At 34.7% G+C, this 13,472-nt stretch overlaps 1 protein-coding gene across 5 annotated transcripts in view; it reads right to left on the minus strand.

Moving 5' to 3' along the window:
• Positions 1-13,472, minus strand: part of CNKSR2 (connector enhancer of kinase suppressor of Ras 2) — a 275,826-nt gene that overhangs the window by 180,414 nt on the left and 81,940 nt on the right. For all 5 annotated transcript variants that reach the window (XM_077889011.1, XM_077889013.1, XM_077889010.1 and 2 more), the window contains exon 4: positions 9,242-9,329. In XM_077889011.1, coding sequence (XP_077745137.1) covers positions 9,242-9,329 — 88 coding nt within the window. The remainder of the gene's footprint in view (positions 1-9,241; positions 9,330-13,472) is intronic.

Here is a 13,472-nt window from a genome sequence, read left to right on the forward strand (position 1 = left end):
AGAAAATACTTTGCAAATAATTTACTTTTATTGATTTGTATTTAAAATAGTGTAAAGGTAAGAAAAGTGATTGGAAAACACACATACATAATTTAGAGGGAGTTGTCCATCAAAAATAAACACTTTCAATATTGATCTTTGAAGAATATTTTTTCATTTTCTTGAATAAAGACTTAAAAATAAAATAACACTGCTCAAGTTGGCAATTCCAATTCTGGGTATTTATCCAAAGAAAATGTAACACCAATTTGAAGAGATATGTGTACCCCTATGTTCACTGCAGCATTATTTACAATAGCTGAGATAAGGAAGCAAACTAAATGTCTATCCATAGATGAGTAGATAAAGATGTTCTGTGTGTGTGTGTGTATACATACACAATGGAATATTACACCACCATAAAAGAGAATGAAATCTTGCCATATGTAACAACATGGATAGTCCTAGAGGGCATTATGCTAATTGCAATAAGTCAGAGAGAGAAAGACAAATCCTATATGATTTCTCTTATATGTGAAATCTAAAAAATCAAGCAAACAAAAACCAAAACAAAACAGAAATGGACTCATAGATACAGGAAACATACCATTGGTTACCAGAGTGGGGAGAAGTCAGGAAGACAAGCAAAATAAGTAAAGGGGATTAAGAGGTACAAACTTCCAGTTATAAAATAAGTAAGTCATGGGAATATAATGTACAGCATAGGAGATATAGTCAATAATACTGTAATAACTGCACGGTGACAGATGGCAACTAGACTTACTGTGAGGCTCATTTCATCATGCATAGAAATAGCAAATCACTATGCTGCATACTTGAAACTAATAGGATATTTTATGTCAATTACACTTCAATTTTAAAAATAAGAAAAATAATAACAATTCAATTTAAAAAATAAAAGAAATAAAATATATCTGACAGGTAAATGTACTGCATAATGGAACAAATGAATTGTAAGGAAGTCAGACTAACAATTTAAATACAGATATTTATTATAGTAAAGCTCAGAGCAATAGCACAGTTGTTTCTGGTGCTTAGGTTGGGATGTCTGTAAATATTCTTCTTTATAGTTTTCTGTATTTAAAAAAATTAATGAATATTGTTATTTTATAAACTTTAAAAAACCCAAAGTCCTAAAGAATATAAAAACACTAATTCAACAAGATGCATGTTCTCCTATGTTTATTTCAGCATTACTTACAATAGCCAAGATACGGAATCAGCCCAACTGTCCACTGATAGATGAATGGATAAAGAATTAGTGGTATATATATTTACAATTCAATATTACTCAGTCATAAAAACAATTGAAATCTTGCCATTTGCAACAACATGGGTAAAGCTAGAGGATATAACACTAACTGAAATAAGTTAGTCAGAGAAAGACAAATACCATATCATTTCACTCACACATGGAATTTAAGAAAACAAAACGAACACATAAAAAGGGAGACAAACGGACTCTTAAACAGAGAACAAACTGATGGTTACCAGAGGGGAGATAGGTCGGGGGATGGGTGAAGTAGGTGATGGAGATTAAGAGTACAAGCATGATGAATACTGAGTAATGTATAGAATTGTTGGATTACTATATTGTACATCTGAAAACAATATAACACTGTATGCTAATTATACTGGATTTTTTAAAGAGTCGTAATATGAACAATGAAGTAAAATTTAAAAATTATGGTAGAATACTAAATGTGAAACCAAATAGGCAAGATGATAACAGGGATTATCTTTGAGTAGAAGATTACAAGCAGTGTTTTTTTTCGTTGCTCCAATTTTTCTATAAAGTAGATATTACTTTTGTAATTTTAAAGATATAGAAAAAATTATACTACAAGATGTACTACATATAAACCTTTATACTGATGGTACACATCAATGGAATGAATGCAAATAAAGACCATAAAACCTCTTTCAACATCCAAATAAACTTTCAGTTCTTGATGATGATTCTCTCAGTCAAGAATTTTTGAACAATACATGCTATTTCTTCAAATTTTATAAGGAAGGAAAGTGTTTACTGAGCAGTAGTATTAATAATTACATACCTAAAACAGGATATTTTAAGAAAGGTTTTAGAATTTCCTTTTTCTTTGCAATACTTTTCAGAAGTTAATTTAAACAGTCCCATGTGAAAGACTACTGATCTTTTCCCCTTTTAACCCAACTTTTAGCTGGGAATGGTAAGCTAAAGCAATGTTTCAAACACTATCCAAAAAGCCAGTGATACCCATGGACAGGGAAAATGGATCTAAAAAGGTTGAAAAGGGACACCTGGGTGGCTCAGCAGTTAAGCATCTATCTGCCTTGGCTCAGGGCATGATCCTGAAGTCCTAGGATCAAGTCCCCACATCAGGCTCCCTGCATGAAGCCTGCTTCTCCTCCCTCTGCCTATGTCTCTGCCTCAGTCTGTGTCTCTTGTGAATAAATAAATAAAATCTTAAAAAAAATAAAAATGCTGAAAAATGAGCAAGCTCATTAAGAAAACATTCTAATATATACAATTTAGACAAGACATTTCAGGTAAAAGTATATTACCAGAACCAGAATTTTATCTTTTTTTTTTAATTTTTATTTATTTATGATAGTCACACACAGAGAGAGAGAGAGAGAGATAGGCAGAGACACAGGCAGAGGGAGAAGCAGGCTCCATGCACCGGGAGCCTGACGTGGGATTCGATCCCGGGTCTCCAGGATCGCGCCCTGGGCCAAAGGCAGGCGCCAAACCACTGCGCCACCCAGGGATCCCAGAACCAGAATTTTAAAAGGACGTTTTTCCTTCTGGTTTAGCATTTCAAAATCTAATCTAAAATGTTTCAGGACCTGTTGAAATTTTCTCTCAGCATGTAATTCAGATTTAACTGTATACGCAGCTAAAGGAAACTAACACTAAATGGAGAAAAAATTTGTGTATATTCATTATTTAAAACAAAGTTATTCTAATTCTTTTTAACAAGTCTCTTTATTTCTCACTTATTTTATAAATATTACTTTCCTTTTGTTTTCCACTTAACATTTTTTTAACCATTTTTAATACATCTAGTTTAATTCTTACAATAGAATTACTTCTGTTTATAGATGGTACAATCAAATGCACATGGTTTATCCAGGGTGAAATGCTCATGAAGCAACAGGGCTAAGCCTCAAGTCTCCCAATACTCACTAGCCGTATCCTGAGTCCCTTGCCCCAAGTATTCTGAATTCTACCAATGCTTCATCTTGCAAACTGATACCTTCATGTCTATTTCTTAACTAGCATAATCATTTTTGTGTTTGAAGTGGAAAATATAAAAATGGCACAGTAGAATAATTTTAGATCAAGCTGCTACCCATTAGGGCAGGCATCATAGAAATTATTTCAATACTGGCAAGAAATGCATGGGTACCTGTCTCATTTTCCTGATTCAGTTGCTGACAGTGCTCTAAATGAATCTTCAGTTGAGAATTCTTTCCATTTACAATTTTAAAACTAGTTCTCCCTTTTTCTGTAATGTGTTATTACAACCAATCTTATATGGAAAGGAAAGTGTTGGGGGAGGGACCTCTTTAAACCCATCACAACTGTAAATAAGTAAAACAGAGTAGATTAAGTAAATTCCCCCAAATAGAGCTTGTTAAAATAAATTTATATTCTCTTTCTCCTCTAATGTTAGCACCACTTTAAACATGAGTAGCCAATATCAAGAAGCACTTTCCACCTATTTCATAGTACCACCCCTTTGTGTTAAGAAGGGAAAAAAAAGCTATTTGTGACAGTTTATTTTTAGATATTGATCATCTCCTCTTGCTGCAAAGGGAATAAAAATAATTAAAGTTGAGTGAAAAATAATTTGAAGTACAGCATATTTCAAAGCATAACTATCATCATAACTGTTCAGATGAGATTTCTTGAAAGCCTGGTAATAAATGCATGCCCTAGATATTTTTTTTTAAATCTACACTTTGCTTATTCAAATTGGCCTCTTTTACTGGTAGCTTAAGTTTAATTCCTGTCTTCAGATATTGCATACAATTCTGAGTGAATGCAGTGATTAGTGTATATACAAGGGCTGAATGAGACCATTAGATGGACACTGACTGTAAACTACACCATTTATTTTAAAATATAATAAGTATTTGTCTATGCTGTGCTCTTTTATCAGACAAAGTAGTATTCCTTTAATGTATATAGCATTCATTTTTTTTCCGGACAACTCATATTTATTTTAGAAAATTTGGAAAATATAGAGAAGTAGAGTCTAAATGAAATAAAATCACTCATAGTTTCATTATCAAGAAATAAACACTTATTTTATTTCATTATTTTATCCATCAACCTCATTCCTATTGCTATGATAGGTAATAACAGACCAGAACCCAGAAAAACTTGGTGCCAAAGATATGACATCACATAACAGTAGAAAAATAACAGATTATTTCAAAGATGATTTACAGACACTAATACATCAATTAAGTTTCCTCTAAAAGACGTGTTTTGTTAGTATTCTGTATTTGCATAGAAGTTTTTTCAGAAGTTTTGTTCACTTTCATTCTAGCATTGGAAAGTAGTTATGAGGATCAATCCTCTTATTTTAACTCATGAATAAACTATGATGTGAAGTGATAGGTATCTCGGATATTTCTGGGATTCTTTACATAACTAGCAGAAACAGAACTACAGCATTCACACAGGAGATGAAATAAAATGAGTAACAATTCAAGCATTTAATTCCAACTTTTTCTTGAGCATGTGCTAGCCACCAGGAATAGATAATTTGGTCTCAGGTCAATTTATTTTAACAGGTATGTAATGAGCACCTACTATATATGAAAATGAGCAAGACACTGTTTTTGTCTTCAAGGAGTTCATAATCTAATGGAAGTTAGATCATTATTATTCACAGCAGAATATATAACTGACACAGTTGAGATGTGAAATGCTATGTAAAGTAAGTTCAAGGGATTTCTACATCTGCCCACACAGTAAAGAATTACAGCTAGTAAGTCAACAAAGAGGACAAAATGGAATCATAAAAAAATAATAAAAACAGAAAAAAGAAAGAACAAAGAACAAATGGGAAACATAGATGACAAACAGTGAGGTGGTATATTTGATCTCAACCTTATCAATAGTTACATTAAAAATAAATGGTCTAGGTACAAAGATGGTACAAAGAACTGTGGGAAATAGTAACAGTTTCATGAATAAGGCACTTCCTAGAGGCCTTAAAGAATAGAATATAATTTTACCAGGTTGAAATTAGATGTATGGGCATGTTCTGAGGAGAACCCATACCATAAAAAGATGAGACTACAAAATCTATTTTGTAGATTTTCTATTTACAAAATCTATTTTATCAACAATAAATTGTCCACACAAACTAGACTCCAATTAAAATATGTGGGAGTACTGGAAGATAACACTGATATTATGGTAGGACCATACACTTGGAACCTTCTTAAATTCCAAAGAAAGGAGTTTGTAATCAATTTGGAAAATAGAAGAAAATTGCTAAAAGTAACAAAATTAAAGCTGAGCTTTGGGATGACCAGTATGAAAATGACAGATCCTATACTTATAAGTAAATTAAATCAGGATGTCATGAAGATGTTTTATTTTTATTTTTTATTTTTTATTTTTTATTTTTTTAAGATGTATTTTGTTAAGAGAAACTGGTAACTTAACATTTCCTTTAAGGTACAACAGAAAAGGGACACTTGGGTGGCTCAGATGGTTAAGTGTCTGCCTTTGGCTCAGGTCGTGATCCCAGGGTCCTGGGATTGAGTCCCACATCAGGGGTCCACGGAGAGTCTGCCCCTCCCCCTGCTCCTGTGTGCACGCTCTCCCTCTCTGTCTCTCTCAAATAAATAAATAAAATCTTTTTTAAAAAGGGTACAACAGAAAAGACCTAATTAAAGTAGATGAATTAAGATAAATGGTCAGGTGCAAGTTGAGATGGCATGGGCAAGGCAAGAACCAAAACCAGCTAGCTAAAGAGGTTTTGTTCAAAAACATCTTAAAGGTGACACATGGAATAGGACATATGATGGGAAAACGAGAGTGACATAAAAGGAACTGTGACAAATGTTATGAGTTACTGAACCTTAAAAAATAGAAACAAGTAATGTTAGAGCAAAATGTCCTAAGAAGGGTAAGGCATCCTCTTTTAAACAGAGTGTACAGTGGGTGGAGAGTACAGAAGGTCCTTCTACATCTGAGCATATTTGGAGTATTTCAATTATTTGGAGTGTTTTCAATAATTCAGTATGTGGTCAAGTCAGAATATACATAAAGTTCAACTTCTGAATGCATGTCTCTCTATTCTACCTAATGTTTCCTGACCTGTAAACAGAAACACTTAAACCATTAATGCCTTGAAGCAAATTCCTAAGAAGAATGTAGAGCCACAGAGTGCAGCATTTAAAAGTCCTGCTGAGAGCACAAACAAGCCTCTGTGGGCAATATCAGAATGGCAAACGTTCATTGTGAAGTAGTTGTCAATAGCAGGTATTCATGCATACTGGAAACAAAAGCTGAACCACCTGTTACTTAGATGGTAGGTTCTTAAAATAGCAGAATGGGTGGGAGCTAGTCACATCTGACACAAACCATACTTTCACTACCAGACAATCTCTCTACAGGAGACCTTAATTCACTAAAAATCATTTTGGCCATTCTTCTCAATGTAACATTTGAAGGTTAGAATGACAAAGGTATGCTCTGGAGTCTGTGAATTCTAACCTCACTCTATATACTTAAAGTAAAGCTAATTTTCTTTCAAGATCACTTTGTTGATCCCTTTTTGATGTGGGAAAACATCGTATATTAATTAAGAGAAAATGAATACACCTGAGTACTCTTCCTTAGGATTGCCAAGAAAACATCATAATTGTCATTTAGATTTGCAGTCTTGGTTTATAAGGCAAAGGAGAATTGGCCAATTACTTAAAAGCAAACTTTAAATAGGCTATCCAGGTCCAGATGTTTGGAGGAGTCTCAAGAATTGAAAAACACCCACTTTCTGTCATAATTATGCTTGTAAATGAAGTTATTTTGCAAGTTGATATCAGATGGATTGCATTCTCATAGAACTGACAATAAATAAGAGTTTCTCATATATACAAAGTTGAAAAATAAACTTTTAATCCTCACATTTAATTCCACCATGTCAACTGTTTTGAGTCTCATGTATAAATAAGAAGCCTAAATAACACACATAATACAGTTACCACTGATCTGGTCATGTAGCACTTAATAATTCTGTATTATTGGGATTGTTTAATATAGATTGCTACTGAGCACATATCTATATTAAAAGGCTATGCAAGGTTATCATACAAATACTGTGTAATATGTATCCCTAAATCAGACAGAATTTCTCTCTCATAGTAAAAAGGAAGAAACTAATAATCTGTTATCCACATCTCAAATCTTTGGTTTAGTTTAATGCCTTTAAAAAATAGAGTTTTAGGAAATAAATCTTTAAGAAACATCATTGATAACAAAGAGCTATAAGAAAAATAACCCATAGATTATATTATTACTTTTACCCCTGGGCCCTAGAACAATGTAGGAGAACCAGAATCACTTCAAAAACTAGCAAACATGTAGATTCCTGGGCCCTCACACAGTACATTTGGGATGTATACCAATATTCGAATTTCTAACAGGTTTTCATGTGATGATAATGCTACTGGTCCAGAGAGCACACTGGGCTAGCACTGCCCTACAACACAGGTCAGCCAAAGATGGCCCATGGGCCAAAACCAACCTGCAGCTTTTTTTGCAAAACAAGTTTTACAGGCACATAGCAACCCCCATTCATTTACACATTGTCTAAGGCTGCTTTTGCACTCTAACAACAGAGTTGAGTAGTTACAACAGACCCTGATAGCCCACACTACATAGCCTACAAAACCTTAAATACTTACTATCTGACCTTTTACAAAAAGTTTGTTGACCCTTGTCCTAAAATGCCACTCTTCTCCCCATTATCCAGTTGAGATTTTTGAAATTCAGAAGTTAAATTTACTGATATCAAATATAAAGACATGCAATGAGACTGTTAGGGTATCTCAAAACTCATAAAAATGTTCACAATCTCCACCCATGTCTCTGAGTTACAAGGAGTTGCTGACTTTCTCACTGCCATGATATAATCATGATGTGTTCCACAATTAAAAGTCACAAAGTTATTCTCCTTCTTATAATTATCCCTGGTAATAAAGGACAGGGAGCAGAATAAATTAAAACATCAACTTCTCCAATAATCATCGGTATCATCTTATTTTATTGTCTGCTTTCTTTCTGCATCACTGGCTAGGTTAACAAATGCAGGCACCCAAGAAAGCAGTGGCAACAGGCTGACATTGGGGCTTACACAGCATGATGACTGCGGGCTTCAGACTTCTTAGATGTGTTTTGTTATTACATTTAATTAAATATTGTAAAATATGTACTAGTCAATTCACCACTCTAACGTTTCTCCTTATCTTATGCCAGGCTTGATTCAAACATTTATATTAGCTACGGTACTCCTGAAGGCATTTGATTTGGGGATCCCTGGGTTGGATAGTATTGAAAGCAAAAAACCAGGTCATGTAAATAGACCACTGTTAAAAGCTATTACATATATTCTTTCATATGTGCAATATATAAGTGAAACTAATAGTTGTACTAATAAAGAACAGTGTCTTAGAGCAAAAGTTTTAGATTTTTATCTAAATGGGGCAATTTCATTTTGTGAAAGGCAATACAATCTTCCTCACTAAAATGTGAGACTACCAGACTTACGATTTTTTAAAAGATTTATTTCATTTATTTGAGAGAGACAGAGAAGAGAGAGTATACAAGCAGGGGGAGTGGCAGAGAGAGAGGGAGAAGCAGACCCCCTGCTGAGCAGGGAGTCCGACATGGGGCTCCATCCCAGAACCCTGGGATCATAACTTGAGCCAAAGGCAGATGCTTAACCAACTGAGCCACCTAGGTGCCCCAAGACTTATGATCTTATAATGATTTCTCTGGAGGTGGAGTTGACTTTTACATCTTCTGGTAAATAAAATGCTTATTTATTAGGCTACATGAATAGTTTCCCAAACCACATATATGGTTTATTTAGAACCATTTATCTTTGCGTGAGAAACTCCCAAATCAGTATCTTACTGGTTTACTCTTGGTAAAAAGGAATACTCTGCATTGTTAGAATACGAAAAAGATAATAAATTAACAGAAGGAAAGGTTGTCAGCTAATACCTGTTGCACAATTGTTGTCAATTCCAAGCAGAGCTGTATGACATTATTCCTTGTAACTGAATAGTCTGTGACAGCAGCAAATGGTGACCTACAAAGAGAAAAGGAAAATTGTGATTAATAGGAACAAATTTTGAAAAGTTCCCAAATGCAATAGACTTTTAAGTTAAGATCTTGAATAATAGGAAATGAGTTGTTCTTAAGTTTACATAGTGATAAAAAATATTCAGGACATATTTATGAAAAAATTCAGGAAACAGCTTAGAAGGGAATTAAATTAAAAAAACAATGCTTGCTTTGTTTTTCTTTAAATATTTATTTATTCATATTAGAAAGAGAAAGAGTATGTAGAAGGGAGGAGCAGAGGGAGAAAGAGAATCTCAAGCAGACTGATGTAGGACTTGATCTCATAACCCTGAGATTGCAACCTGAGCTGAAATCAAAACTTGGATGCTTAACTGACTATACCACCTAGGTGCTCCCTGCCAAAATAATGTTTTCTTTTCATCAAATTTCTTTTTTTAGTTCTCAGTATTTATTTGGTATTTATAAGGTCTCTTCCCCACAACTAAAAACAACAAATAAAGTTGAACTTTAGGTAAAGACAAAATTTTAGTTTACTTTCAAATGAGGATTATGAATACAGTATCTTCTTGAAATATAAGTCAGAGCTAGTAATGATAACTAACACTTACTGAGGACTTATGTGCCAGTTACTGTTTTAAATGTTTTACATGTAGCCAATTATCTTCACAAAAACTCTTATGTAGTAGGTACTATTATTCCCATTTTACAGATGAGAATGCTGAGATACAAAAAGGGAAGGGACAATAATAAGTGGAAACAGGGGTATTCAAACCAAGGATATCTGAACCTACACACCACAGAGTTAAATACTAATACACTGCTTCTATGGACTTACTTAGTAAGTTTTATTTTGTTCTAAACTGCTTATTTATGTCACTTCACATCCTTTTTCAAGTTTAGAACATAAATAATAAATATATTCTGATATAATGTTTATATTTACAAGATTGTTATGTCGACAAATAGCAGCAGTCTTTCTTAGTAGGTGTTTTGTCACCAAACGAATCCACAGTGATTTTCCATTACTTCTTATGGGTTCTCATCTGTGAATGCTCATCAGGTTTTGTAAGAAAACACTGATAGGATTTGGGAAGCTCCATTTAATAAAGAGAAAATAAAATCACTAATATGAAAGAAGGTATGAAGGTGAAAATTTAGTCAAATTATTGAATCCTTAGTGCTTTAGACCTTCTATTTGATATCTTTTCAGGCAATTTACTAAGAATGTGTATATATGGAACTGCTTCTTGGTTATAAATAATTGTTTTCTTCTAGGAAACTCTACAACTCAAGCACCTCCCATTCTCACATGGGTCCATCTAAGAGATATCTTTTTTTGGTTATTCTTTTTAAACCTATTTTTCATTTATGTATTTTTGATGTTGGCCATTCTATTAGCTATGTAATTTGAATTTCCCCAAGATATTTTTCTTTTTTTATTTTAACAACCTGCTGCTCATAATGACAAGTACACTCTTTAAATCCTATCCTCTGTTTCATCCATCCCTCCACCGACTTAGCTTCTGGTAACCATTAGTTCATTCCCTAAAGTTAAGAGTCTGTTCTTTGCTTTGGTCCTTTTTTTCCCCTTTGCTCATTTGTTTTGTTTCTTAAATTTCACATGGATGAAATCATGTGGTATTTATCTTTCTCTGAGTTATCTGACTTAGCATTATATCCTCTAGGTCCATTCATGTTGTTCAAAATGACAAAATTTCATTCTCATTAGATACCTAGGAATAAACCTCATAAGATACCTAGGAATAAACCTAACCAAAGAGGTAAAGGATCTATACCCTAAAAACTATAGAATACTTCTGAAAGAAATTGAGGAAGACACAAAGAGATGGAAAAATATTCCATGCTCATGGATTGGAAGAATTAATAGCGTGAAAATGTCAATGTTACCCAGGGCAATTTACATGTTTAATGCAATCCCTATCAAAATACCATGGGCTTTCTTCAGAGAGTTAGAACAAATTATTTTAAGATTTGTGTGGAATCAGAAAAGACCCTGAATAGCCAGGGGAATTTTAAAAAAGAAAACCATAGCTGGGGGCATCACAATGCCAGATTTCAGGTTGTACTACAAAGCTGTGGTCATCAAGACAGTGTGGTACTGGCCCAAAAACAGACACAGAGATCAATGGAACAGAATAGAGAATCCAGAAGTGGACCCTCAACTTTATGGTCAAATAATATTTGACAAAGCAGGAAAGATTATCTACTGGAAAAAAGACAATCTCTTCAATAAATGGTGCTGGGAAAATTGGACATCCACATGTAGAAGAATGAAACTAGACCATTCTTTTACACCATACACAAAGACAAACTCAAAATGGATGAAAGATCTAAATGTGAGACAAGATTCCATCAAAATCCTAGAGGAGAACACAGGCAACACTCTTTTTGAACTTGGCCGCAACAACTTCTCGCAAAGATACATCCATGAAGGCAAGAGAAACAAAAGCAAAAATGAATTATTGGGACTTCATCAAGATAAAAAGCTTCTGCACAGCAAAAGAAACAGTCCACAAAACTAAAAGACAACCTACAGAATGGGAGAAGATATTTGCAAATGACCTATCAGATAAAGGGCTAGTATCCAAGATCTATAAAGAACTTATTCAACTCAACACCCAAGAAACAAACAATCCAAATCATGAAGTGGGCAAAAGACATGAACAGAAATCTCACAGAGGAAGACATAGACATGGCCAACAAGCATACTCCGCATCCCTGGCCATCAGGGAAATACAAATCAAAACCACAATGAGATACCACCTCACACCAGTGAGAATGGGGAGTATTAACAAGGCAGGAAACAACACATGTTGGAGAGGATGTGGAGAAAGGGGAACCCTCTTGCACTGTTGGTGGGAATGTGAACTGGTGCAGCCACTCTGGAAAACTGTGTGGAGGTTCCTCAAAGAGTTTAAAATAGACCTGCCCTATGACCCAGCAATTGCACTGCTGGGGATTTACCCCAAAGATACAGATGCAGTGAAACGCCGGGACACCTGCACCCCAATGTTTATAGCAGCAATGTCCACAATAGCCAGACTGTGGAAGGAGCCTCGGTATCCATCGAAAGATGAATGGATAAAGAAGATGTGGTTTATGTATACAATGGAATATTACTCAGCCATTAGAAATGACAAATACCCACCATTTGCTTCGACGTGGATGGAACTGGAGGGTATTATGCTGAGTGAAATAAGTCAATCGGAGAAGGACAAACATTATATGTTCTCATTCATTTGGGGAATATAAATAACAGTGAAAGGGAATATAAGGGAAGGGAGAAGAAAAAGACTCCTAACTCTGGGAAACGAACTAGGGGTGGTGGAAGGGGAGGAGGGCGGAGGGTGGGGGTGAATGGGTGACGGGCAATGAGGGGGGCACTTGACGGGATGAGCACTGGGTGTTATTCTGTATGTTGGTAAATTGAACACCAATAAAAAATTAATTTATTAAAAAAAAGAAGATGTGGTCTATGTATACAATGGAATATTACTCAGCCATTAGAAATGACAAATACCCACCAATTGCTTTGACGTGGATGGAACTGGAGGGTATTATGCTGAGTGAAATAAGTCAATCGGAAAAGGGCAAACATGGTTTCATTCATTTGAGGAATATAAAAAATAGTGAAAGGGAATAAAGGGAAAGGAGAGAAAATCAGTGAAATATCAGTGAGGGTGACAAAACATGAGAGACACCTACCTCTGGGAAATGAACAAGGGGTAGTGGAAGGGGAGGTGGGCGGGGGGTTTGGGTGACTGGGTGACGGGCACTGAGGGGGGCACTTGGCGGGATGAGCACTGGGTGTTATGCTATATGTTGGCAAACTGAACTCCAATAAAAAATTTAAAACATTCATTCTTATTATGGCTGAATAATATTCCATTGTTCTGCTTCATCCATTCATCTATCCATTGATACTTCAGTTGCTTCTGTTATTGTAAATAATGCTGCAATAAACGTAGGGATGCCTCTATCTTTTTGAATTAGTGTTTTCATATTCTTTGGGTAAATATCTAGTAATTGTATTTTTAGTTGTTGAGGTATTTCCATACTGCATCCTACCGTGCCTGCACCACTTTGAATTCTCACCAAAGGTGTGCCAGTGTTCCTTTTTCTACAC

Source organism: Canis aureus, chromosome X (genome assembly GCF_053574225.1).
Source record: "Canis aureus isolate CA01 chromosome X, VMU_Caureus_v.1.0, whole genome shotgun sequence".
Classification (NCBI taxonomy): domain Eukaryota; kingdom Metazoa; phylum Chordata; class Mammalia; order Carnivora; family Canidae; genus Canis; species Canis aureus.